This window comes from Bos indicus, chromosome 9 (genome assembly GCF_029378745.1).
Source record: "Bos indicus isolate NIAB-ARS_2022 breed Sahiwal x Tharparkar chromosome 9, NIAB-ARS_B.indTharparkar_mat_pri_1.0, whole genome shotgun sequence".
Taxonomy (NCBI): Eukaryota; Metazoa; Chordata; class Mammalia; order Artiodactyla; family Bovidae; genus Bos; species Bos indicus.
In genome coordinates this window covers 81,099,033-81,125,095 of record NC_091768.1, presented here as the reverse complement: position 1 = coordinate 81,125,095, position 26,063 = coordinate 81,099,033, and the positions used below count along the sequence as shown (strand labels likewise).

Below are 26,063 nucleotides of genomic sequence, written 5' to 3'. Positions count from 1 at the left end.
TCTCTGGGCGGTTTCTGGAAGCGTCCTGCAGCTTGAACGGAGAGGCGCTCCCACGGGTCCCTGAACCAGACTAGTTTCTTCTCCCTCGAGAGGATAATCTAGGAGGCTGAGAGGAGCAGGCTCAGGGCAGGCTTTGGGGTAATACTGGCCTCCTTAGTTATGCAAGAGAGTGCTGCAGGCCTCCTGTGGTCATTCTGTTCCAGGGCCCAAACCGCGGCCACTCCCATACCAGCGGGGAGGTTGCCTTTTTTCTAAGGCAGCTTGGTCAGGTGACCGTGGCGGCTCTTACTTAGCCGCGGACGCGGAAGGACGAGCTTTCGGAGGCCGCGGTAGAGCGTCCAGGACGGGGGCTGCGAGGCTATGCGAGCCCCGAAGCTGCCCGGGCCGGCGCTCCCGCTGCTGATCCTGGTGCTTCTGCTGCCGCCGCCGGGTTCCGCGGGCGGCCCCGCGCCCTTCGACCCGACTTGGGAGTCCCTGGACGCCCGCCAGCTACCCGCCTGGTTCGACAAGGCCAAGTTCGGCATCTTTATCCACTGGGGCGTGTTCTCCGTGCCCAGTTTCGGGAGCGAATGGTTCTGGTGAGCACGCCTCCCTCAGTCTCCTCTAATCCCGCTTTGCACCCCACTGGCCTGCAGCCAGGACCCAGACCTCCAGCCTTTGCGGGTTTGTTTGTCTCTTAGTTTCACCTCCTGCTGTTGGAGCCGCGCTTTGCATTTCCGGGTGTTACGTTTATGGTTTACTGGGTAAGTGGTTGGTGCTGGGTGAACGCTGAATTTTTCTTCCGTATGACTTCAAGAGTCAGACACTTGATGTGGCTCTGGCTTCTCAGCTTCTTGGTAGTTGTACTTCTCAGTTGTTCTTATCACTCTGCAGCCATCGACAGAATAAAATAGCAGAAAAGTAATGGGCTTGTGTGGGGGTCGTAGGAGGAAGCTCTGGGCCTAAACCGTCCTTGTCCTTCGAACTGCAGACTCGCTCCATTGCTGTTCTGCTGCTACTTGTCAATTGTCAGTTGTTCTGCCACGAAGCAGGGTTTAAGCATAAATTCATGGGTATGTGAGACTTCTGTTCACTTGGGCATTCACTGGCTTTTTAACCTTAAAATGTTACCACATGTAGCCCAAGGAAAAATTTTAAAAATTATTCTAGAATATTAACCCTAAGAAACTCCAATTATTAACAGATCGCTATGTGAAAAGTTATGAACAAAGCTAGTGGAGGTGGTGGAATTCCAGCTGAGCTAATCCTATAAAAGATGGTGCTGTTAAAGTGCTGCACTCAATGAATCAGCAAATTTGAAAAACTCAGCAGTGGCCACAGGACTGGAAAATGTCAGTTTTCATTCCAATCCCAAAGAAGGGCAATGCCAAAGAATGTTCAAACTATCACACAATTGTGCTCATTTCACATGCTACAAGATTATGCTCAAAATCCTTTGAGCTAGATTTCAGCAGTACCTGAACCAAGAACTTGCAGATGTACAGGTTGGATTTAGAAAAGGCAGAGGAACCAGAGATCAAATTGCCAACATCCACTGGATCTCAGAGAAAGCAAGGAAATTCCAGAAAAACATCTACTTCTGCTGCATTGACTATGCTAAAGCCTTTGACTGGGTGCTTCACAGCAAACTGGAAAATTCTTAAAGAGATGGGAATACCAGACCGCCTTACCTACTTCCTGAGAAATCTGTATGCAGGTCAAGAAGCAACAGTTAGAACCAGACATGGAACAATGGACTGGTTTAAAATTGGGAAAGGAGTATGACAAGGTTGTATGTTGTCACCCTGCTTTTTAACTTATATGCAGAGTACATCATGAGAAATGCCAGACTGGATGAATCACAAGCTGGAATTAAGACTGCTGGGAGAAAATCTCAGATAGGCAGATGATACCACTCTAATGGCCGAAAGTGAAGAGGAACTGAAGTGCCTCTTGATGAGGGTGAAAGAGGAGAGTGAAAAAGGTGTTGAAATTCAACATTAAAAAAACTAAGATCATAGCATCTGGTCCGTTTCTGGCAAATAGATTGGGAGAAATGGAAACAGTGACAGATTTTCTTTTCTTGGGCTCCAAAATCACTGTGGACAGTGACTGCTGCCTTGAAATTAAAAGATGCTTGCTCCTTGGAAGGAAAGCTATGATAAACCTAGACAGCATATTAAAAAGCAAGAGATATCAGTTTACCAACAAAGGTCCATCTAGTCAAAACTATGGTTTTCCCAGTAGTCACGTATGGATATGAGAGTTGGACCATAAAGAAAGCTGAGTGCTGAAGAATTGATGCTTTTGAACTGTGGTGTTGGAGAAGATTCTTGAGAGTCCCTTGGATGCAAGAGATCAAACCAGTCAATCCTAAAGGAAATCAATCCCGAATATTCATTGGAAGGACTGTGGCTGAAGCTCCAATACTTTGGCCACCTAATGTGAAGAGCTGACTCATTGGAAAAGACCCTGATGCTGGGAAAGAGTGAAGGAAAAAGGAAAAAGGGGTGGCAAAGGATGAGATTGTTAGATACCATCACTGACTGAATGGACATGGATTTGAACAAACTCAGAGATAGCGGAGGTCAGGGGAGCCTGGCATGCTGCAGTCCATGGGGTTGGAAAGAGCTGGACACAACTTAGCGACTGAACAAAATGTGAAAAGTGGGCTTGCCTGGTGGCTCAGTGATAAAGAATCCCCCTGCCAGTGCAGGAGACACTGGCTTGATCCCTGGGTCAGAAAGATCCCCTGGAGAAGGAAATGGCAACCCACTCCAGTATTCTTGCCTGGAAAATCCCATGGACAGAGGAGCTTGGTGGGCTACAGTCCATGGGGTCTCAGAAAGATTTGGACACGACTTACCAATTAAACAACAGCAACAACATGTGAAAAGTGGTGCACAAAAAATTGCTCTTTAGATTTTACCTTGAGAGCCATACCTTTACAGCTTTAAGTGTCTCACATCTTTCTTGCTTAAATACTTCAGGTATGTTAAGTTCTTCAAGATAGAAATGTTACTACATATATATGTATGCATAATACACATATATACACATAAATAATATATTCCTAAGATAATAAAATAAACAATGAATATTTAAACCTATGTTATACTATATACATAATGTACAACAAATTTAATTCATACAATATATATTCCATATGACAACTATAAAAAAAACACCCAGGGTGAGAGTTGTGAATTAAGTTTTATTTGGGGCAAAATGAGGACTGTGACCTAGGAGACTGCCTCTTAGAGAGCTCTGTGGAACTGTTCTGAAGAGGTAAGGGTGGAGGTCAGTGTGTTGTTGTTGAGTTGCTAAGTTGTGTCCTACTCTTTGCGACCCCTTGGACGGTAGCCTACGTTTGTGACCCCGAATCCTCTGTCCATGGGATTTCCCAGGCAAGAATACTAGAATGGGTTGCCATTTCCTTCTCTAGGGGATATTCCCGTCCCAGGGATCAAATCCACATCTCCTGCATTGCAGGAAGTTTCCTTACCGCTGAGCTACCAGGGAAGCCGGAGGTCAGTATATATGTCGTTTTTTGGTGAAAGGGGATATATGCAATCAGCACACATTTTGACAGAAGGTTACTGCTAGTTACAAGAAGGTCACTGCTTGTCACCAGGAACAGATGTCTCCCTTAATGATTTTAGTGCTTTTCTAGCTATGAGAAACATGCAAGAAATTGGGCTCATAAAATCTTCTGAAAATATCTGACTATCTGAAAAGCTGTTCTGACAGTTTTTCCTAATCTCCACCCTGTCCTTTCAGGGTGTGTTGAAAGTCAGCAACTACAGTGGCTAAGGACTTCATTCTTATAGAATCAGATGGCAAGTGACAATTTTTAGTTGGCTGATACAATACAGAGTATAAATTATATATTGTATTACACTGTAAACATTTACACTATAAACACTGTACCACTTTCTATGAAGACACTGACTTTCTGCAACCAGTAACTTTTCTTATTCAGTTAGGCCAATTGATGTAAAAGAACTGCATAAGCTATGGAGTACTATTCATATGCTCTTTTGAAATCAACTTGTAAAATATGGGACTCTTTCTTTCCATAACCTGTATTACCAAATATATTTGCTTCAGGATATTATAAATCTTTCTTTGTAAGCTTTGTGCTGTGAGGCATTTTGAATTTATTTTTGAAACGTTTCGATTAGCAAGGTGTTGCGGTCCTTTAATGGACTGGAACCTGGTGGTCTGGAGTCGACGATAAGAAAGTGAAAGAAGGAAAGAGGCTAATACTCCCTGGGTTACACAGAGAACCAATAAAGACCTAGGACAGGGCTTGTACCACTTACGTAGGCACAGGGCGCCCTCTCGAAGAGGTCTTGAAAGCCCGGGCAGGAAAGTGAGCTCGGCAGGCTTCCATGCTCCAGAGAATCAGCCAGAAAGAGACAGAGAGAGAAGAAAAGGACACGGGGACCCAAGTCTCTGGTGGAAAAAGAGTGCTTTATTGAACTCTGTGTGAGTATATATACTGCTTTAAAAGGTAGCTTCTTCAGATAAAGATCATAAGACCAGACTTTACAAGTTACCAAGGAAACAAGGAGTAATAGAGGTCATAAAACCAGAAGACAATCCATATCAAAGAAAGAGGGTCATAAATAATCACTTTTACCATATGGAAAAGCTAATGAAGGAAACCCTATGCATGCATTCCATCTCATGACCTCAGTCCTGGGAGCAGCATGCTGCTCAGCTTGTTCCTGTTACTAGGAACTGATAAGGAACAGAGGGCTCACGAAAGATAGGAAACAGTACACAGGAATCCTACTGTTAAACATTCCCTGACAGCAAGGTACATAAATTAACAGATTTCTTCATCTTTTATTGTGTGTGCTCACTCAGTCATGTCTGACTCTTTGTGACCCCGTGGACCCACCAGGCTCCTCTGTTTTCATGGGATTCTCCAGGCAAGAATACTGGAGTGGGTTGCCATGCCGTCCTCTAGGGCATCTTCCCAAGCCAGGGATTGAACCCGTGTCTCTTATGCCTCCTGCATTGGCAAGCAGGTTCTGTTAACCATTAGCACCTTTGTTCACCTGGGAAGATTAGGTAAGTATACATTTGATGCTAGGAGAGGATTTGATGTTTGTTAGTTGAAACTAGTGCTCTGCACAAAACAACTAGCTTTGAGTCATCTTATTCTTTGTAATGGTTAACTTCTTGTTTTCTACAAATAAACACAAAGTTGTTTATTTTGACCTGGAACAATAAAGATAATTCTCATACAAAACAGAGTATATTTTTGATGGTCTGGAAGTGCAATAACCCTATAGAAGATTCTTAATTATCTATAGTTTCCCTTTTTATCTCCTCTAAATCTCTGATCTCACTCGATTTGACCTGGGGCAGTCAACAGCAGAGATGAGTATATTTGACTAGGCAGCTCAAAAACAAATATAAATGGTGGGCTGTTTACTGTAAGTGCTTCTTCTCATCTCTATTACTATGAAATTTGAGAAGTGACTCTAGACTATAATAGAGAATGCAGGTTCAAATTAGATGTGCTAGGAAAAAAATAGAAATGTCTTATCTTTTAACTTTCTGACTCTCCCAGTTTCTCTTTTGCAGTTCCATTTAAAAGATAAAAATGCATCATGGATCAATTAGGATACTTTCACTTGAAGGTACAGAAAACTCAAATAAAAGATATAATAATAGGAGCTTATTACTATACATAATAAGAAATTTAGAAGTACTTGGCTCAGTGATGAAATCAAAGTCCTGGGCTCTTTGTCATCCTCAGCCTGTTGACTTGTCCTGTCATGGTGACATGATGGTGGCCAGGCATCACATCACACAGCCTTGTCCAAAGGCAGATTGTATCTCCTTCTACTAGAAAGGAGACCATTCCCAGAATCTCCCAAGTTGGCTTCCCCTCCAGTTCTACTGGCCAGCATGGGTCAGGTGTCCATGTGGTAGCTGTGATGGAAGCTGGGAAAGTATGTATCTGACTCTTGGGCAGGTAAAGAATAGTGCCTGTGACACAGTATGTCCTTCAGCAAAGCCTTCTCAGCAGAAAGAACCTCCTGGTCATCTTTGGAGATCTAGTGCTGATTATGAATTTGTTCATCCAGTAAAAACACTCTTATGAAAGGAGTAGTGAAAGGAAGAATAAAAGATGGGTCAGAGGGGGGACTTGCATCTATTTCATGACCATGAACTTACTGCCATGTTTATATAAAATGTTTACCTAAAAATTATGCTTTGAGGATTTCCCTGGTGGTCCAATGGTGAAGACTCCACACTCCTGGTGCAGGGGGCCCGGGTTCCATCGCTGGTCAGGGAACTAGATCCCATATGCTGCAACTAAGAGTTCGCATGCCACAACTAAAGATCCTGCATGCTGTGACTAACATCCAGGGCAGCAAAATAAATAAATAAATAAATAGTTTTCTTTTTTTAAGTTGTGTTTTCAATGTTGTTTTCCTTCTGAAGCTCTGCTTAGGCAGTTGAGGACCCACTGCTCAGAATAAGTGCATATAACCAGTAATCCTTGAAGACTGAGTCAGTATATTAAAATAACAGCATCTTCTTGATTTTACTGTCATTTCCTCCCCAACTTGTTCCCTGCTAGTGAATATAATACATTTATGTTATATTTTATGCACTTTGTCTTCTTTTGAAGACTTCATCATTTATGTTACAAAGGACTAATTATGTATACTCCATGTTGCAATCTAAAAGTGAAGAATTAAAAGCAAATGGGTGACTTGTTTGTTTAGAATGTTCTGGTTGATAAGCTGAGTAGAGTTCACAGAGGGATAGATGGAAGACTATGGAAGTTTTGTAAGCTTTCCTTAAGTGAAGTCAGACTCAATGGGGAAGTTAGGAAGGGAACCTTAGTAACATCTGAATAAGGGAGAATTTTAGTAAAGGAAGTTATAGTTGACCCTTGAATAGCACACGTTTGGTCTTCTTTTAGGTGTATTTTTTTTTCAATAAATACATAATTGGCCCTCCATATTCAAGGGATTTGCATCTCTGGATTTAACCAACCTCAGATAAAAATTTTCATCTATGTTTGCTTGAATCTGCAGATGCCCAAACTGCAGATCTGGAGGGCAGGCTGTAGTATGCCATTTGATGTCAGGGACTTGAGTACTCACAGATTTTAGTATCTGCTGAGAAACATGGGACTCATTCTCTATGAATACTGAGGGATACCTATATTTCAAGTGTTCATGTGTATGCTACTTATATGCTGTTTCCTTCATCCCCCTAGGTGGTACTGGCAAAAGGAAAAGATACCAGCTTATGTGGACTTTATGAAAAATAATTACCCTCCTGATTTCACATATGAAGATTTTGGACCACTATTTACAGCAAAATTTTTTGATGCAAACCAGTGGGCAGATATTTTACAGGCTTCTGGTGCCAAATACGTTGTCTTAACTTCCAAACATCATGAAGGTGAGTAAGAACAACATCTGCAAACACTGACAGTGGTTAGAATGTGAAGTAGTTCTTTTGGGAGAAGAAACTAAAGCAAGGTCATCCACATGAAAACAGAGTTTTCTCTTAGGAGCAATCCTAAGTGGCTACTGATGTTTGCTTGTAATTTAAGAGATCACATGTTGCCCCAATTACGAAGCATTAAGAAAAAGAAAAAAAGGAGCATTAAGTATGCAGAAAGATCATAATCTCCACATATAGAAAAAAATGGAAACTGATCGCATTTTATTATATGCATATTTAACAATTTCCAAGTAACGCAAGATTTGATTAAAGCCCTTTGAAGGGGAATGTGGTTTGCAGGTCAAAGTTTACAACTGAATTGCATTCTTTCCGTTTTCTTCTCCCCTCTGTAATGCATTCTGGGAAGGTACCCTGGGGATTATTTGCTATTGCCTTACATCATGACCAACATACAAGGTGGTGCTTTTGGTCAACTCTTATATGACTCAGTTGAGGAAAGTCTGCTATTGATGAAAATGACACGGGCCACCTGAAAGGAACAGGACTGCAAGGCTGTAATGATGCCCAGAAATATCAGAGATGGTGGAAGAATATCTAAAAAGAAATAGAGTGGTTGAATTACGGTTCTCCAGAGAAATAGAGCTAACAGGAAGATAGAGCTATTATAGAGGAAGTATAAGTATTATATAGGAAATAGAGCTATTATACAGGAAGTATAATATGTATAGATTTATCATAAGAAACTGGCTCATGCAACTAGGGAGGCTGAGAAGTCCAGACCCAAGATAGCCAATTATATAGTTCCAGTATGAGCCCAAAGGCATCAGGAACAGGAGAGTGGATAATATAAGTACCTGTCCAAATCTAAGTTAAAAGGCAGGAGAAGACTAATGTCTCAGCTCAAAGACATACAGAGAAAACAATTTTTCTTTTTAATTAAAAAACAAAAAACATGACTCCTTAAACTTTCCTGCTTTTTTTTTTTTTTCTTTCTTTTTGGCTACAATGCACGCCATACAGGATCTTAGTTCCTTGACCAGGGATTGAACCCATGCCCCCTGCATGTGGGAAGTGGGGAGTCTTAACCACTGGACCACGAGGAAAGTCTGAAGAATTCTTTCTTAACCAGCCTTTTATTCTATTTAGGCCTTCAATGGATTGGATGAGGCCCACCACTTCGGGTGGGCAATCTGCTTTACTCAGTCTAACTACTCATATGTTAATTTCCTGTAGAAACACCTTCAGGAACATATCCTGAATGATGTTTAACCAAATTTCTGGGCACCCTGTGGCCCAGGCAAGTTAATACATAAAATGAACCATTAAAGGGATCACATTAATAGGATAGAATCTACCCATTATCATTCCTGTATCTACAAGATCAAGGAAACATCAGCACGTTATTATTCTTCCAACAGCATGTTAATAATTAGATAATCTGGACCTCTCTGATGGTCCAGTGGTTAACAATCTGTCTGCCAATGCAGGGGATGCAGGTTCAATCCTTGGTCCGGGAAGGTCCCACATGCTTGGGGCAACTAAGCCAGAGTTTAGAGCCCTCAAGCTGCAACTCCTGAAGCCCATGTGCCCTAGAGCTCGAGCTCCACAACAAGAGAAGTCACCTCAATGAGAAGCCTGAGTACCACGACTAGAGAGCAGCCCCTACCAGCCGCAACTAGAGAAAGGCCCGTACATAGCAACAAAGACCCAGTGCAATCAAAGATAAATAATTAGAGGATTTGTTTGCATTGGAATAAAAAAAATTGTCTCACTGTCTTCTGCAGCGGTGCGTGGGGGATTACGAGGGAAGAATGGAAACTCAAAATAAGGAATCAGGATATTTTTCCTTTTGGCCACAGTCCAGTGGCTTAATGATTTTTTTCCTGCAGGTTGAGATGGATACTTAGGACATGTTGATTTCCTGATGTCTAGAACTTCTCCAGGCTATATGGTACAAACTATTACTTAGCTTATTTAAAAACATAGCAAAACAACTCTTAATCATGCTGTGAGGACAAATGATGTAGCCCACATTTATACACTTTCTAGGACCATATTGTTGGAAGTTTTCATGCCTATAGAAGAGACCCTGCTGAACCCAGTTAGGCTGGAAGACCACTGTGTGAGCTTCTGGTGGTGCTACTGAACCGAAGACCCAAAGTGGTTTTAGCACCGCCAGACATTAGGGCCTGCCAAGTTAAGACATATGGAATAAGACTTTAAATATCACTGACAGTGCTTTGAAGCTTACTGCAAACATCTTTAGAACCAGTGTGAGCTCTTTTAAAAGTTTCTTCAAAATGAACCCAAAGAGTGTGTCCATCTTCAGTTCAGTTCAGTTCAGTCGCTCAGTCATGTCTGACTCTCTTGCGACCCCATGAACCACAGCACGCCAGGCCTCCCTGTCCATCACCAACTCCCGGAGTTCACCCAAACCCATGTCCATCGAGTCAGTGATGCCATCCAACCATCTCATCCTCTGTCATCCCCTTCTCCTCCTGCCTTCAGTCTTTCCCAGCATCAGGGTCTTTTCAAATGAGTCAGCTCTTCGCATCAGGTGGCCAAAGTATTGGAGTTTCAGCTTCAGCCATCAGTCCTTCCAATGAAAATTCAGGACTGATCTCCTTTAGGATGGACTGGTTGGATCTCCTTGCAGTCCAAGGGATTCTCAAGAGTCTTCTCCAACACCACAGTTCAAAGGCATCAATTCTTCAGTGCTCAGCTTTCTTTATAGTTCAACTCTTGCATCCATACATGACCACTGGAAAAACCATAGCCTTGACTAGATGGACCTTTGTTGGCAAAGTAATGTCTCTGCTTTTTAATACTCTGTCTAGCTTGGTCATAACTTTCCTTCCAAGGAGTAAGTGTCTTTTAATTTCATAGCTGCAGTCACCATCTGCAGTGATTTTGGAGCCCAGAAAAATAAAGTCAGCCACTATTTCCACTGTTTGCTCATCAGTCTGCCATGAAGTGATGGGACCAGATGCCATGATCTTCGTTTTATGAATGTTGAGCTTTAAGCCAACTTTTTCATTCTCCTCTTTCACATTCATCAAGAGGCTCTTTAGTTCTTCTTCACTTTCTGCCTTGGACTTGTCCTAATTTATAAAAGTAAAGTGTTACACCAAACACCTTAGGTATGTTGGTTCACAAACATTCCTTTAGATTTTAGTAGGACAGTAACAATGTATTCATGTTCCTAGATCCTAACCAAAGATTTTGAGGCTTTTATATTATTCCTTAAGTATTTCAATTTATATAGTGCTTCTATGGTTTTCATGTAGAAAAGCCAGCAATCTAAACGCAAATTCCTTTTAAAATATAAATTATTTCACAGTGCTTATGTAATGGCATTCTTCTTATCCATTTAGTTGGTAGATAATTCACTTTTAGGTAATTTAAAGCACAACATCCAAGCTTATGATTTTAGAGTAGGATGAGATTACAGATGGTGGGTACATTTCAAGTATAGAACTACTGGGGAAGAGTACCTTACCCCCACCTGGGTTAAATGAATAATGAGGGTAAAGGAGATTTACTCCTGAACATGGAGTATCAGTGTTCTATGAATCATACTATAATAAAATAATTCTAAAATCAGGGAATATACTCTTTGATTTAGAAGACAAGAATCATGCAGGAGTGCATCTATGGTTCTTCCCTGTAAGTGGTCACAGTCATTGTTAGAATGGTGGATGTGGAAGATGTTCCCATCTCAGCTATGATCTGCTAATGTTGATTGTGATTTTGTACTAGACCCTGTGCTAGACATTGGCTGAGGATATAACAGGGAACACTGCAGACATGACACTGTCCCTCCAGGAGCTTATCATCTAAGAGGGAGAAAGGTCAGACTATACAGACCTTATTTTCTTGGGCTCCAAAATCACTGGCAACCCACTCCAAAAGCTATGGTTTTTCCAGTAGTCATGTATGGATGTGAGAGTTGGACCATAAAGAAGACTGAGCGCTGAAGAATTGATGCTTTCAAATTGTTGTGCTGGAGAAGACTCTTGAGAGTCCCTTGAACTGCAAGGAGATCAAACCAGTCAATCCTAAAGGAAATCAGTCCTGAATATTCATTGGAAGGACTGATGCTGAAGCTCCAGTATTCTGACCACCTGATGTGAAGAGCTGACTGATTGGAAAAGACTGTGATGCTGGAAAAGATTGAAAGCAAAAGGAGAAGGGGATGACAGAGGATGAGATGGCTAGATAACATCACTGATTTAATGGACACAAATCTGAGCAAACTTCGGGAGATAATGGAAGTTCTCATCCGGTAGTCCGTGGGGGTCACAAAGAGTTGGACACAATTTAGCCACTGAGCAACAACAACAGTGGAGTACCCTGAGAAGTACTTTAAAAAATCTTGGTTCTACTTTGTTTAAATTCTCATTTGTTAGTTACCTCCCTGGTGGCTAACACTCAGTGCTCTCAATGCAGGGGAACCAGGTTTGATCCCTGGTCAGGGAACTAGAGCCCACATGCCATAACTAAGAGTTTGCACGCTGCAACTAAGCATTCCTGCATGCCACGACTAAGGCCCTGTGCAGCCAAATATATACATAAAAATATGTTTTAAATTCTCATTTGTTTCTTGCATGAAAGCAAAATATATACTAAGGAAAAAAATGGTCATAAAACAGATGTTCGTAGAAACTGATTTATATGTCACGTGTACTGCCTTTATAACTTGGTGTTGGTATGGGTGCACATTTACTAGAACAGAGTTGATATGCTTACAGAGGCTTTTAATATAATGTTTCAGGCTTCACCTTGTGGGGCTCAGAGTACTCGTGGAACTGGAACGCAGTAGACGTGGGGCCGAAGAGGGATATCATCAAGGAACTTGCAGTTGCGGTTAGGAACAGGACTGACCTGCGCTTCGGGCTGTACTACTCCCTTTTTGAGTGGTTTCATCCGCTCTTCCTTGAGGATGAATCCAGCTTGTTCCAGAAACGACAATATCCAGTGTCTAAGATGCTGCCTGAGCTCTACGAGTTAGTGAACAAGTATCAGCCAGAGGTGCTGTGGGCAGATGGCGATGGAGGGGCCCCAGATACCTACTGGAAAAGCTTAGACTTCCTAGCCTGGTTGTACAATGAGAGGTGTGTGTGCTACTAGACTTCTGTCGTGACATTCCTAATACCTGTATAATATTAGTTCTTGCTTCTTGAAATATTCCCCTTCAGGCTTATTTGTGACATGGGGAGAAAATCATTATAAATAATGCATATTAGATATATCAATATTTACTCAAAATATCAAGAGTTACAAGAACACTGGAATATTCTTAACAAGAATTAGTTAGCAAGAATACTGGAGTGGGTTGCCATTTCCTTCTCCAGGGGATCTTCCTGATCCAGGAATTGAACCCGTGTCGCCTGCACTGGCAAGTGGATTCTTTACCATTGAGCCACCTGGGAAGCCCTGAGTTACAAATCAGGAGTCAAATATAGCTCAACAGTCTGATTTTGAATTGAGACTAAAAAAAAAAAAATTACAGCATCAAGAACTCTGAAGACTAATTTTGTAGGTCCCCCATTTTCATCACCTCTCTGGGCAATGCTGTTTATCCATCACTGTTTCTCATGCTGTGCTTTTCAGTTCCTCTCATTGCTTCTTCACATCCTCTTTCCTTTGATAATCTTTGCTGCTTGGATGTCACCCTTGTCTGTCTCCTCTTTTCCTTCATCGTCAGCATTTCACCTCTTCCTGTTCTTTCGTTTTGTTTTCTAGCATGTTCCAGGCTGCCCCATTAGAACAGGGAGTTCTGACTAAGCTCCTCTATAAGGCTCACACTATATGGACCAAATTGCTATCTGTATCTCGAAGGTACTTGGTATTGTGCTGTGAAGTTAGGGAGAGTCCTGCTAGTGTTCTCTGGGCCCACAGAGGATGCACAGACAAATCCTCTGGAGAGCTCTTGGTACATAACTGCAGTTTCTCTAGGTACTCCTTTCCAAAAGGACATACTGGGAGTCCTCCACTTCAGTTTGTGAACCAAAACGATCCCCTCTAAATGGAGAAGTGCAGGAGGTACCACCTGCTATGATGAATAATGTTGTGGGAATATTTTATGCCACAGGGAATTCCATCCATAACAGTCAACTTTGCTGAGATCTTTCAATATTAGGCACAATTATAAGAGAAAGAGACTAGGGGAGAACGTTTAAATAATAGTAAGACTCTTTGAAATGCTGCGTGTGCTGGGCATACATAGGTGTTTTACATAGATTGCGTCAGTCACTTAGTCCTGTCTGACTCTTTGTGACCCCATGGACTGTAGCCCACCAGGCTCCTCTGTCCTTGGGAATCTCCAGGCAAGAATACTGGAGTGGGTAGCCATTCCCTCTTCTAGGGGATCTTCCCAACCCAGGGATGGAACCTGTGTCTCCTGCGGTGGCAGGAGGATTCCTTACTGTCTGAACCACCAGGGAAGCCCAAGTTCTGTTCTAATAACAGATGAAGAAATTGATTATTCAGAGGAATTAGGTAATTTGCTCTAGGACACAGAGCTTAGCAAGTAACAGGCTAGGACTACAACTTCCTCAGGTCTAGCTTACTTCAAAATCATGGGGTTTGTATTATATTCGACTATGGTTATTTTCTAAGAGTGGATTTCAGTCAGACCTCTTTTCAGTGACGTTGCTTTTGTGTAAATTTTTTTTTATCATCCTTTTCATTTCAGCCCAGTTCGGGACACAGTGGTCACCAATGACCGTTGGGGAGCTGGTAGCATTTGTAAGCATGGTGGCTACTATACGTGTAGTGACCGTTATAACCCAGGACATCTTTTGCCACATAAATGGGAAAACTGCATGACAATAGACAAGTTTTCCTGGGGCTACAGGAGGAATGCTGGAATCGCTGACTATCTCACAATTGAAGAATTGGTGAAGGTACAGTAAAATGTCTAGTGACCATTACAGTAATATTCATAATAGTGTACACGTGTAAGAATTGTGTTTTCTAAGCTGTATGACTCAACGGCCTGTAAACACAGGACATGACTCTTTTTTTTTCTATGTGTATTCTCTTAGATAGTGATTAATGATGGAATTGTTTTCTTCCTCTAAGAACTATATTTATTCTTAATTTTTAAGCAACTTGTACAAACAGTTTCATGTGGAGGAAATCTCTTGATGAATATTGGACCCACACAAGATGGCACCATTTCTGCAATTTTTAAGGAGCGATTGAAGCAAATGGGAATCTGGTTAAAAGTCAATGGAGAAGCCATCTATGAAACCTATGCTTGGAGATCCCAGAATGATACTGTCACCCCAGACGTATGGTAAGTACTATTTGGTAGAAGAAGGCATTTAACATTTCTCAGAGATAAAGAGAACAGTATAATAAAGAGGCAATTGGATGAATGCCCACCTATACAAAATATTTTATTTACTTAAAATCAGCGTAAACACTTAATTATTTATCAAGTTGAGCTGAAATAATTGCTAGATTCCTTCTAACAGTGGATAAATTTTAGGGAGAAATAAAATTTCTTACAAAAATTGTAGGTAATTTAGAAAAATGAAAAAAAAAAAAAAGTGCTGAGTGGTTAATCCAAAAGAGACTTTTGGTTTAGTCAGGTAAATTCTAACTTTTGCAGGTGTTACATCTCATCAAATTAGCAGGAGGTGCCATAGGGCAGGAAAAATACATTCTAATAAATCTAAACCTGAACTTTCTTTAAAATTAATTGTCTCAACTGGCTAAATTTTAACTAGTATCTCCTGTAAAAGCATATGGTGGTTTCTGATGTAGGATCTTAACATACGCAAATAAGAGTAGTTCTCCCTGGTGGCTCAGACTAAAGAATTCCCCTGCAATTCAGGAGACCTGAGTTTGATCCCTGGGTTGGGAAGATCCCCTGGAGGAGGGCTTGGCAACCCACTCCAGTATTCTTGCCTGGAGAATCCCATGGACAGAGGAGCCTGGCAGGCTGCAGTCCATGGGGTCACAAAGAGCCGGACACAACTGAGCAATTAAGCACAGCACAGTATTGGTGAAGCTCTAAAGTTCACTTGTGTTACCACCAAAGCGAGTACAGCCTGGTCAAGCATATACCAAAGATTAGACTAAATACTCTTCTTTGAATTTATGACTTCAATTGTCAATTCACCGAAGAAAATAAAGCAAGGCAGTCTACACAGAAGCAGCTGACTGTAAAATTTTAGAATACTGGATCTGGGAGAAGCCATAATGAGAACTCAGCACCAATCTTTCATTTTATAGAAGCTAGTTTTAAATTTGGTTTTAGAATTTGCTTCTGTGTTTATATTTGACTATGAGGGTGTCTGATCTGGAACTTGACAATTATTAAGCATTATTCCATTAAGTTTTCTTTCAATAAGTAAAGATAAAAGTCAAACTACTTAACACTCCCTATAAGGCTGTTGCCTGGCTCCACTGCACTGAGCCCAGGTGGCCACTCTCCCTGCCTCATCAGTGGAGCTCTCTCCCCACAGGTTCATGTGTGTTTCCCCTCCTTGCTGCATCTTTAGATGGCTATCTAAGACTCCCAAGGCCATCTTTGAGTTTAAGCCCTGGCTCACTGTTGCTGTCCCCAGAACTTAATGTTAGTTGCTCAGTTGTGTCCAACTCTTTGCAACCCCATGGACTTAGCCCACCAGGCTCCTCTGTCCATAGGATTCTCCAGACAAGAATACTGGAGTGGGTTGCCAGAACTACTCTTCATATAATTCTGACTGTGTATATTCACAGCTCTTCTAATTTGCTGGCCCCTCAGTTCTTGGGCTTCCCGAGTGATGCTAGTGGTAAAGAACTCACCTGCCATGCAGGAGACTTAAGAGATGCAGGTTCGATCCCTGGGTTGGGAAGATCCCCTAGGGGAGGGTATGGCAACCCACTCCAGTATTCTTGCTTGGACCATCCCATGGACAGAGGAGCCTGGCAAGCTATAGTCCATAGGGTTGCACAGAGCTGGACACGACTGAAGCGACTTAGCAGGCATGCAGTTCTTGTAGTTCCTTCTTTCTAGGGATCCTGTCCCCTTCTTTTGGTCGTACCTTAGACCTCGAATTTTCAGTATTTGTACTCCTTTCATGATCTCAGTCTGAATCATCCCACTAACTCCTTCCTCTTGTATTTCAGTTCACTTCAGCTTCCAAACGGCTCTTTAGAGAGAGTGGAGGTTGAAACAATCATTCATGGCCAGTGATTTAATCAATAGTGATTAATGAGGCCACCATAAAAAAACAAAAGAATGGGGTTCAGAGAGCTTCTGGATTGGTGGCAGTGTTGGGAGAACAGGGCACCTGGGGAGGGTGTGGAAGCCCCCTGCCCCTCCCCACATACCTTGTCCTGTGCGTCTTTTCCATCTGGCTGTTCCTGAGATACATCCTTTTATAATAGACCTGTAATCCAGGAAGTAGAATTCTGAGAGCTGCTCTAGCAAATTAGCTGAACTCAAGGAGGGGTTGTAGGAACCTCCAATCTATAGCCTGTGGGTCAGAAGCCCACATGACAATCTGGACACGTGACTGCTATCTAAATTTGGGGAGGGGGCAGTCTGGTAGGAATAAACCCTGACCCTTTGGAATGTGACACTGCCTCTGGGTAGATGGTGTCAGAATGGAGTCGAACTATAGGACGCCTAGCTGGTGCCTGAGAACTGCCTGGTGATGCAGGAACTTCTCCCCCATACCACACACTACTCTGGGATTGCGGTCAGAATCCTTTTGGGTGCTTTTTATTGCTACCATGGGGCTATTTTTTCTTCCCTCTATTAAAGAAAACATGGGTAAATATTTACTAACTGGAGGTATCTCTGGAAGATAATTCTGAACCTGACCCATAAATAATGAGAAATATTACTATGCATTTTTTTTTCTTAACCAGGTACACATCCAAACCTAAAGATAAGTTGGTCTATGCCATGTTTCTCAAATGGCCCATATCAGGACAGCTCTTTCTTGCTCAGCCCAAAGCTACTCTGGGGGCAACAAAGGTAAGAGGGAATTTTGTCTTCATTGTTCCTTTAAATTGCTGACTTTAACACCCTGAGGAAGACATTAACTTTTAACTTCAAGGTGAGCCATATATGTATTCCATTTACGTCTCATGATAGTAATTTTAAAATGAGCTTTATCAATGGCAATGTTTGGTAAAAGCTGTTGAAAATTTTCATTCCCCAGAAAACCAAGCCTATAAAACAGTTACATCATCTCCATGCTTATCAAAATATCTTCTCCACAGTCATGCTGTGTTGTTCAGATTCAGTTCAGCTCAGTTCAGTCACTCAGTCGTGTCCGACTCTTTGCGACCCCATGAATCGCAGCACGCCAGGCCTCCCTATCCATCACCAACTCCTGGAGTTCACTCAGACTCACGTCCATCGAGTCGGTGATGCCATCCAGCCATCTCATCCTCTGTCATCCCCTTCTCCTCCTGCCCCCATCCCTCCCAGCATGAGTCTTTTTCAATGAGTCAACTCTTCGCATGAGGTGGCCAAAGTATTGGAGCTTCAGCTTTAGCATCATTCCTTCCAAAGAACACCCAGGGCTGATCTCCTTCAGAATGGACTGGTTGGATCTCCTTGCAGTCCAAGGGACTCTCACTGCATGCATCCAAAATGATTTTTTTCATGACTGGAGTTCAGATTCTTCCTCTGACATCTCACCCCAGAACACATCTGAATAAATGTAAGATGTCATGGCCCTACTATTTTAAGTTCTTAAAAAACTTGGAGGTTAAAGGTTAACCTTCCCTGCTGGCTCAGCAGTAAAGAATCTGCCTGCCATGCAAGAGATGTGGGTTCAACTGAGAGTTTGACTCCTGGGTTGGGAATAGCCTTTGGAGGAGGAAACGGCAATGCACTCCAGTATTTTTTGCCTAGGAAATTCCATGGACAGAGGAGCCTGGTGGGCTACAATCCATGAGGTTGCAGAGAGTCAGACAGGACTGAGCGACTAAACAATAATAACAAAAGGTTAATCTAACAGTTGTGGCCATCAGCTCTGGCAATGAGTTCATTTTAATATATTTTATAACTTATTTGTAAGAAAATAAAAGTTTTCTGGGAGATGAATTGTCCAAATTCTTCTCCTTAAACCATTTTTCCATGTTTCATTTCTAACACTTGTGGCTGATCTGGCAGAAAAGGAAATAAAGAGTTCAAATGTTTTTTTTTTTTCAAATCTTTTGTTTAACTGCAGCTTAGAGGCCTGGGCATAACATTACCTTCTTATTTTATCTACGTTCTCTTTGTTGTTGTTGAGTCGCTCAGTCATGTCCGTCTCTTTTGCAACCCCACAGACTGTAGCCCACCAGGTTCCTCTGTCAATGGGATTTTCCAGGCAAAATACTGGAGTGGGTTGCCATTTCCTTCTCCAAGGGATCTTTCCAACCCAGAGATCAAACCAGCTTCTCCTGTACTGCAGGCACATTCTTTACTGCTGAGCCACCAGGGAAGCTTTGGCCACCCTTAATACTGTTATTTGAAAGTCCGCGGGTTTTGTTTTTGTATTATTCTACACGGTAAACAAAGTTTTCTGGTTCAAAATAACCACAAATATATAGAAAACTACTTACTTAAATTCATTTTGTGTAAGACTAAGGATATAGAACAGTTACAGTAATAATAGATCGCACGTATGTACTATGGATGAGTGGAGGTCACTGGGCCGTCTGGGGAGGGAGGGTGGCTGGATAAGGGAGGTGAGCCTCTCCTTAAACATCCTGTGTCAGAGCCAGGCAGGCCTTAGTTGTGCACATTGGTTCAAGAGTCATTTTCTCTCTTCTGACACTATTCAGTCTATATGATTCTTCCTCAAATCCTGCACACTTTCAAGAGTAAGAAAGGAGCAAGAGAGATATATACATGCATTTGGATCATAAATTAAAGCAGTAAAACAATAAATTAAATTAATAAATTAATAAAATAAATTAAAGCAGTAAAATCATAAGTAAAAACAATGAATCTCCTGTCTACATTGCTCTTTAAAAAATGTCAACTGCTTCTTCCCAATACAGTGAGGAAGTCAGAGACATATATGGAGACATTTATGTGTATGTTTTAAATTTCAGGTTAAACTCCTGGGACATGGACAGCCCCTTCACTGGACACCTTTGAAGGAAAATGGCATTAAGGTAGACCTGCCTCAGCTAACCATTCATCAGATGCCCTGCCAGTGGGGCTGGGCTCTAGCACTAACTAATGTGACCTGATCTGCAGTAGAGTGCTTAGTCTTATATCTAAGACTGGAATGTATATCAGGTTTCTGTAATTATAGCACATGGAGAAAGCAAATGTAAAATTGGCCAAGAATTTCCTAAATTACCCACATAACTTTTAACTGTCCAATGCACTTTGCTATGTCTCTTCACACTGAATTTATTCCCATGTGTGAATCAGAGGTGGGGATCTTTGTTGTAGTGAGAAATTGGTGGTGGTAAGGACTGAATCATGTCTAATGCCAAATTCACATTTTGAAACTCTAAGCCTCAATGGGGCTTCCCTGGTGGCTCAGCGGTAAAGAATCCACCTGAAATGCACGGGACATGAGTTTGATCCCCAAGCTGGGAAGATCCCCTGGAGAAGGATGGGATTTGGAGATGTTAAAGAAGTAACTAAGGTTAAATGAAGTCATCAGGGTGGGACCTTAATCTAATATGACTGGAGTCATAAGAAGAGGAAGAACATGGATGGAAGCACACAGAGGAAAGACCATTTAAGGACACCGTGGGAAGGCGGCCAACTGCAAGCCAAGGAGAGACCTTAAGAGAAACCAAACCTGCTGAAACCTTGGGCTTTCAGCCTGCAGAACTGTGAGAAAATAAGTTACTGTGGTTCAAGCACCCTGTCTGTGGTATTTATGACAACTCTAGCAGACTAATAAGGGCGTCCCAGGTGGCTCAGTGGTGAAGAATCCACCTGCCGAAGTGGGAGATGCTGGTTCAGTCCCCGGGTTGAGAAGATCCCCTGGGGGAGGGAATGGCTACCCACTCCAGTATTCTTGCCTGGAAAATTTCATGGACAGAGGAGCCTGGCGGGCTACGGCCCATGGAGTTGCAAAAGAGTCAGACACAACTTAGTGGCTAAACAACAACAACAAAGACTAACACAGGGTCATAGGTATGTAATAAACTGGACTTAATGCTTATGCTTACAGTAACTGTCTTTTTATAAAAAAATTTTTGTCTTTTTCCTTCATGGTAATAAAACTGATATATTTACTATAGATATTTAAAAATATACAGAAATGCCTAAAGACAAAATCACTAAGGTCACCATTATTAATATTTTAGTATTTATTCTTCCAGGGGTTTTTTTGGGTGGAGGCAGGTGAGGGTATAGGATTGGAGGTGTGGGCTTATTTTGTAGGTGGGCTAATTTGAGGTCCAATTTAAATGAGTTTTTTTCCCCTGTATTTATTTGCCTTTAAGCAATTTGAAGTTGAAAACCTTTCTGAAAATTATTGTGTATTCAGATTTTCCCTAAGAATGACGCAAAATACTGATACTGATGTAAATTTAAAGAAACACTGATTAAAGAACTCACTTCCCTTAATAAAAGATGTTCCACAAAGTTAGATATTTAACTTTAGTGCTATAGGCTCCATTTTGTTACATTAATCAAATGCAGATATCTCATTGTTCCCTGTAGACACTTCAAGTAGAGAGGGAAGTAAAACACTATTCACATTTATTTTCTAAAATCATCTTGAAGTTGAAAATATTAAAAAAAAAATTCATTGCTGAAGTTTCTATAACTACCAAAATTTTAAAACCATTCTAAAGTATTGACATGAATAAGTACTTTAAGAGTTCTGAATCCCAATTTCCATTTTATTAGAGGTCCAGTAAGGACAGATTTACATGATCCCCAACACTTGATTAAGAAAAAACAAAAAAAGGGAAAAAACTCTGAGTTAGAAGAATCTTAAAAGTGAGGTCATCTGAAGCAACTCGTTTTGAGATGAAAATCTGTCAGTCATTTAAATCTCTACCTTGTCCATAATGACCTTTACAAATAGAGAATATAGGGGGAAAATGGAGGTATATGGCAACCCACTCCAGTGTTCTTGCCTGGAGAATCCCAGGGATGGAGAAGCCTGGTAGGCTGCAGTCCATGGGGTCGCACAGAGTTAGACACGACTGAAGCGACTTGGCAGCAGCAGCAGCAAGTAAATTATAATTAGATATAGGGTTTAGTTAATGGGTAGCTATGAGTAAGCTGAATGATAAAATACAGATCAGCATTCAGAGGTGCTGTTAAAAAGCTTTGCTAATAACCATATATTATATATGGAACAGAATGAGACATCAAATTTAACGTATATCTTGCTTATATGTGAAGTATACTGTAAGTGGGACTTGTAACAAGGATTTTAAAACAGTCCATCAAATTCTTAGAATTATCATTGGTATGAAGGGCAAGAATTATAGTAAGGCTAATTAAAAATCAGATCTCTCATTACTTAGTTTAAGCCAATAGTTCTATTAGGTAGTTAGAATAGGAAACAGGAGTCCAGAATGGTGGTGGCTAAAAGACAAGAAAGAGAAAAGCCCGTGAAAATAGAATAAAGGAAGGTCCAAGGATCAGAGTGAGGACCTCAGGTAGAACAAACAACACTCCTGGCTAGCTCAATTTGCATAGGGCAGGCCCTGGGGGAGAAAAAAACATATAAAAAGAGGAGCCAAAGGGCTGGGGGTCTCTCTCTCAATCCTGCATGCTGGGGTGCGCTTCTCTTCACGTCTTTGGGTCGACATGCCCTCATGCCTCAAAGATGGATTTTCCTGCTATTATCTAAATAAAATAGAACTGTAACATGGAGCTGTAGCACTGATTTGTCTAAGAGCTATAACATGGTCCATTCGAGACCTGAGAGGTATAACATGGTCTATCCAAGACCCGAGAGCTGTGACACGCTGAGGGCTTTAATATCCATCACTCCAAATCTTTGTTGTGACGAGACAGAACCGAGGAGCATACACTCGGCCAACAGTTCTTATCCCCCACAACTGATTCTTTTCCCAGAGTTATTATATAGGCAAAAAATTGACTTGTTTTAAATTTCAGTAACAATGGATTTTTCTTTAATACTGAGAGAAATATTGAAGGCAAGCAAAACTAGATTGTTAGACTTGATATCAGTTTAACAAGATTTTATCTTATTTTCTTATGAGTGCCATATTGAAACAACACAATTACTTTAAAAATTCAGACTAATCAAATAAATGTGGATTAGGGCAACAGAAAACAAGACACATATTTTGCTTGCTGTTCATTTTTTATTTTGTAGGTAAAAGACTGGGTCAGATAAAAACCTTCCTAACTTGCAAACAAACAATTGTTCATATCGAATTTTTATATATACACAGTAACAAACATATTTATACAAGTTTGAAGGAGAAAGTATAATTGTTTTAAGTAATCTCCATTTAACCAACTCACTAGAGTAATGCTCTCCATTTTCTTGGAAAAAAATACTAACTGACGCCTGGGCAAGATGCAGGCTTTCAGTTAGCAGGCTTCTGTCTGGCACGTGCTTCACCTCGGTTTCCACTTGCTGCAATCAATTTGAAAGTGAAAAGTGAAAGTGGCTTAGCTGTGTCTGACTCTTTGCAATTCCATGAACTGTAACTTACCAGGCTCCTCTGTCCATGGAATTCTCCAGGTAAGAATACTGGACTGAGTTGCCAATTCCTTCTCCAGGGGATCTTCCCGACCCAGGGGTTGAACCTGGGTCTCCTGCATTGCAGGCAATTCTTTACCGTTTGAACCACCAGTAAAGCCCATGTCACAGGATATGTTTACCACCAGTTAGCTGAGTTTGTTACTGCAGTGGGTTGAATAGTACTCCCCAATAAATCATACCTACTCAAAAGCTCTCAAAAACTACTCAGAAGGCTTCTCTGATAGCTTAGTTGGTAAAGAATCCACCTGCAATGCAGGAGACCCTGGTTTGACTCCTGGCTTGGGAAGATCTGCTGGAGAAGGGATAGGTGGCCCACTCCAGTTTTCTTGGGCTTCCCCTGTGGCTCATCTGGTAAAGAATCTGCCTGCAATGTGGGAGACCTGAGTTCAATCCCTGGGTTGGGAAGATCCCCTGGAGAAGTGAAAGGCTACCCACTCCAGTATTCTAGCCTGGAGAATTCCATGGACTGTATAGTCCATGGGGTCACAAAGAGTTGGATACGACTAAGTGACCTTCACTTTCACTCAAAAGCTCAGAATGTGATCTTACTTAGAATCAGTGTTTTTGCACATGCAATTAAGAATTAAGGTGAGTTCTGAGGTAAGATCATAGTGGATGTGGGGTCACAAATATGTAGATGGCCACATGAAGATAGGCAGAGACTGGAGTTATGATGCTGAAAGTCAAGGAATATGTGGGGCCATCAGAAGCAAGAAGAGTCAAGGAAGGTTGGAAGGATTCTTCCTTGGAGTGCAGAGGGTACATGGCCCTGCTGACACCTTAATTTTGGGTTTCTAAGCACCAGAATGGTGAGAAAATCAATTTCTGTAGTTTTAAGCCACACAGTTAGTGGTAATTTATTACAGCAATTCTAGGAAACTAACACAGTCACCAAACTGATTATCTTTGCTAATTTATGATAAATTTATGTTTTTATCATGTTACATAAGCAGATGAAATGAGTGTGAAGAGTTGTAGTTTCTGTGAAAACCAAGTTGAATACTTTGGAAAAGCTAGATGAAAGTGTGTTGCTTTCCCCATGCCCAATTTAAATGTATTGGTTAATTATTGGTAAAACAGTTGTAAAAGACTGGCCATAAATGTACTAAAAATCCACAGGTATTCGTACCAGTGTACAACTATATAACGTAACACATATGATTTGTATAAGACAAGTCAGAGAACGCTTATAAGCATACCTACAATGAGAAGGCAGAAAGGACCTGGATCCATCATTAAATAACTGGCAAATAAAGATGACTTGTACTTTAAGTTAAAATATCTAAGAATATATGTGTTATTTTAAAAATGATATCCTGCTTTAAAAGACTTTTTGGATTAACCAAACAACTAAGGGGTCCAGATAAAAGGGCTCCTACTGTTCAATTAGAACACAAATTTGTAATCTCTAAGGCCAGTTAGCTTCAAATACATGTGGTTTTTTACCTTGTCATCTCTACAACTGCCACAACTCTACAGATGCAGATGATTCCAGGTGATAATTTTCTGATGATCAGCAATCTATCCTTACAAAGTCACACCTGTTCAGTCTCAAAATTTCCTTGTATGAAATCCTGGGTTAATTTTGCTGGAAGAGATGCATGCTCTATTACACACACATTCACTCATTTTCCAAAATACAGTTTTCCGCCATCCTATTACATCATTATATTCTGACAAATTTTGAAAAGAAGTTTGTGTTTTCCTCTCTACTTTCAGTTCAGTTCAGTCCCTCAGTCGTGTCTGACTCTTTGCGACCCCATGAACCGCAGCACGCCAGGCCTCCCTGTCCATCACCAACTCCCGGAGTCCACCCAAACCCATGTCCATTGTGTTGGAGATGCCATCCAACCATCTCACCCTCTGTTGTCCCTTTCTCCTCTGGCCCTCAATCTTTCCCAGCATCAGGGTCTTTTCAAATGAGTCAGCTCTCTGCATCCAGTGGCCAAAGTACTGGAGTTTCAGTTTCAGCATCAGTCTTTCCAATGAACACCCAGGACTGATCTCCTTTAGGATGGACTGGTTGGATCTCCTTGCAGTTCAGGGGACTCTCAAGAGTCTTCTCCAACACCATAGTTCAAAAGCATCCATTCTTCGGTGCTCAGCTTTCTTTATAGTCCAGCTCACATCAATACATGACTACTGGAAAAACCATAGCCTGGACTAGACAGATCTTTGTTGGCAAAGTAATGTCTCTGCTTTTGAATATGCTATCTAGGTTGGTCATAACTTTCCTTCCAAGGAGCAAGCGTCTTTTAATTTCATGGCTGCAATCACCAGCCACAGTGATTTTGGAGCCCAGAAAAATAAAGTCAGCCACTGTTTTCCCATCTATTTGCCATGAAGTGATGGGACCGGATGCCATGATAGTAGTTTTCTGAAGGTTGAGCTTTAAGCCAACTTTTTCACTCTCCTCTTTCACATTCATCAAGAGGCTCTTTAGTTCTTCTTCACTTTCTGCCATAAGGGTGGTGTCATCTGCATATCTGAAGTTATTGATATTTCTCCCAGCAATCTTGATTCCAGTTTGTGCTTCCTCCAGCCCAGCGTTTCTCATGATGTAAGTGACAATATACAGCCTTGACGTACTCCTTTTCCTATTTGGAACCAGTCTGTTATTCCATGTCCAGTTCTAACTGTTGCTTCCTGACCTGTATACAGGTTTCTCAAGAGGCAGGTCAGGTGGTCTGGTATTCCCATCTCTTGAAGAATTTTCCACAGTTTATTTTGATCCACACAGTTAAAGGCTTTGGCATAGTCAATAAAGCAGAAATAGATGTTTTTCTGGAACTCTCTTGCTTTTTCCATGATCCAGCAGATGTTGGCAATTTGATCTCTGGTTCCTCTGCCTTTTCTAAAACCATCTTGAACATCAGGAAGTTCACGGTTCACGTATTGCTGAAGCCTGGCTTGGAGAATTTTGAGCATTAATTTACTGGTGTGTGAGATAAGTGCAATTGT

The 26,063-nt window shown here is 41.4% G+C and overlaps 2 protein-coding genes across 2 annotated transcripts in view; one reads left to right on the top strand and one right to left on the bottom strand.

The window, feature by feature from the left end:
* The first annotated feature begins 272 nt into the window (after nt 1–272).
* FUCA2 (alpha-L-fucosidase 2) lies at nt 273–20,564 on the top strand. Its single transcript, XM_019967530.2, has 7 exons — nt 273–578; nt 7,235–7,422; nt 12,203–12,542; nt 14,126–14,336; nt 14,541–14,731; nt 17,302–17,410; nt 19,489–20,564. Exons 1-7 carry the CDS (start codon nt 361–363, stop codon nt 19,627–19,629), a joined length of 1,398 nt encoding a protein of 465 aa, XP_019823089.2. The 5' UTR covers nt 273–360; the 3' UTR covers nt 19,630–20,564.
* A 1,804-nt stretch (nt 20,565–22,368) lies between these two features.
* The window catches only part of PEX3 (peroxisomal biogenesis factor 3), a 37,313-nt gene continuing 33,618 nt past the window's right edge, over nt 22,369–26,063 (bottom strand). The window contains exon 12 of the mRNA XM_070796292.1: nt 22,369–26,007. Coding sequence (XP_070652393.1) covers nt 25,984–26,007 — 24 coding nt within the window. The 3' untranslated portion in view covers nt 22,369–25,983. The remainder of the gene's footprint in view (nt 26,008–26,063) is intronic.

Excerpts from the sequence above, each read along its gene's own strand:
- FUCA2 (XM_019967530.2), top strand. The coding sequence starts at position 361 with ATGCGAGCCCCGAAGCTGCCCGGGCCGGCGCTCCCGCTGCTGATCCTG. Across the intron at positions 7,423-12,202 it reads AACTTCCAAACATCATGAAG|GCTTCACCTTGTGGGGCTCA; the intron begins GTGAGTAAGAAC and ends ATAATGTTTCAG. Across the intron at positions 14,732-17,301 it reads ACTGTCACCCCAGACGTATG|GTACACATCCAAACCTAAAG; the intron begins GTAAGTACTATT and ends TTTCTTAACCAG.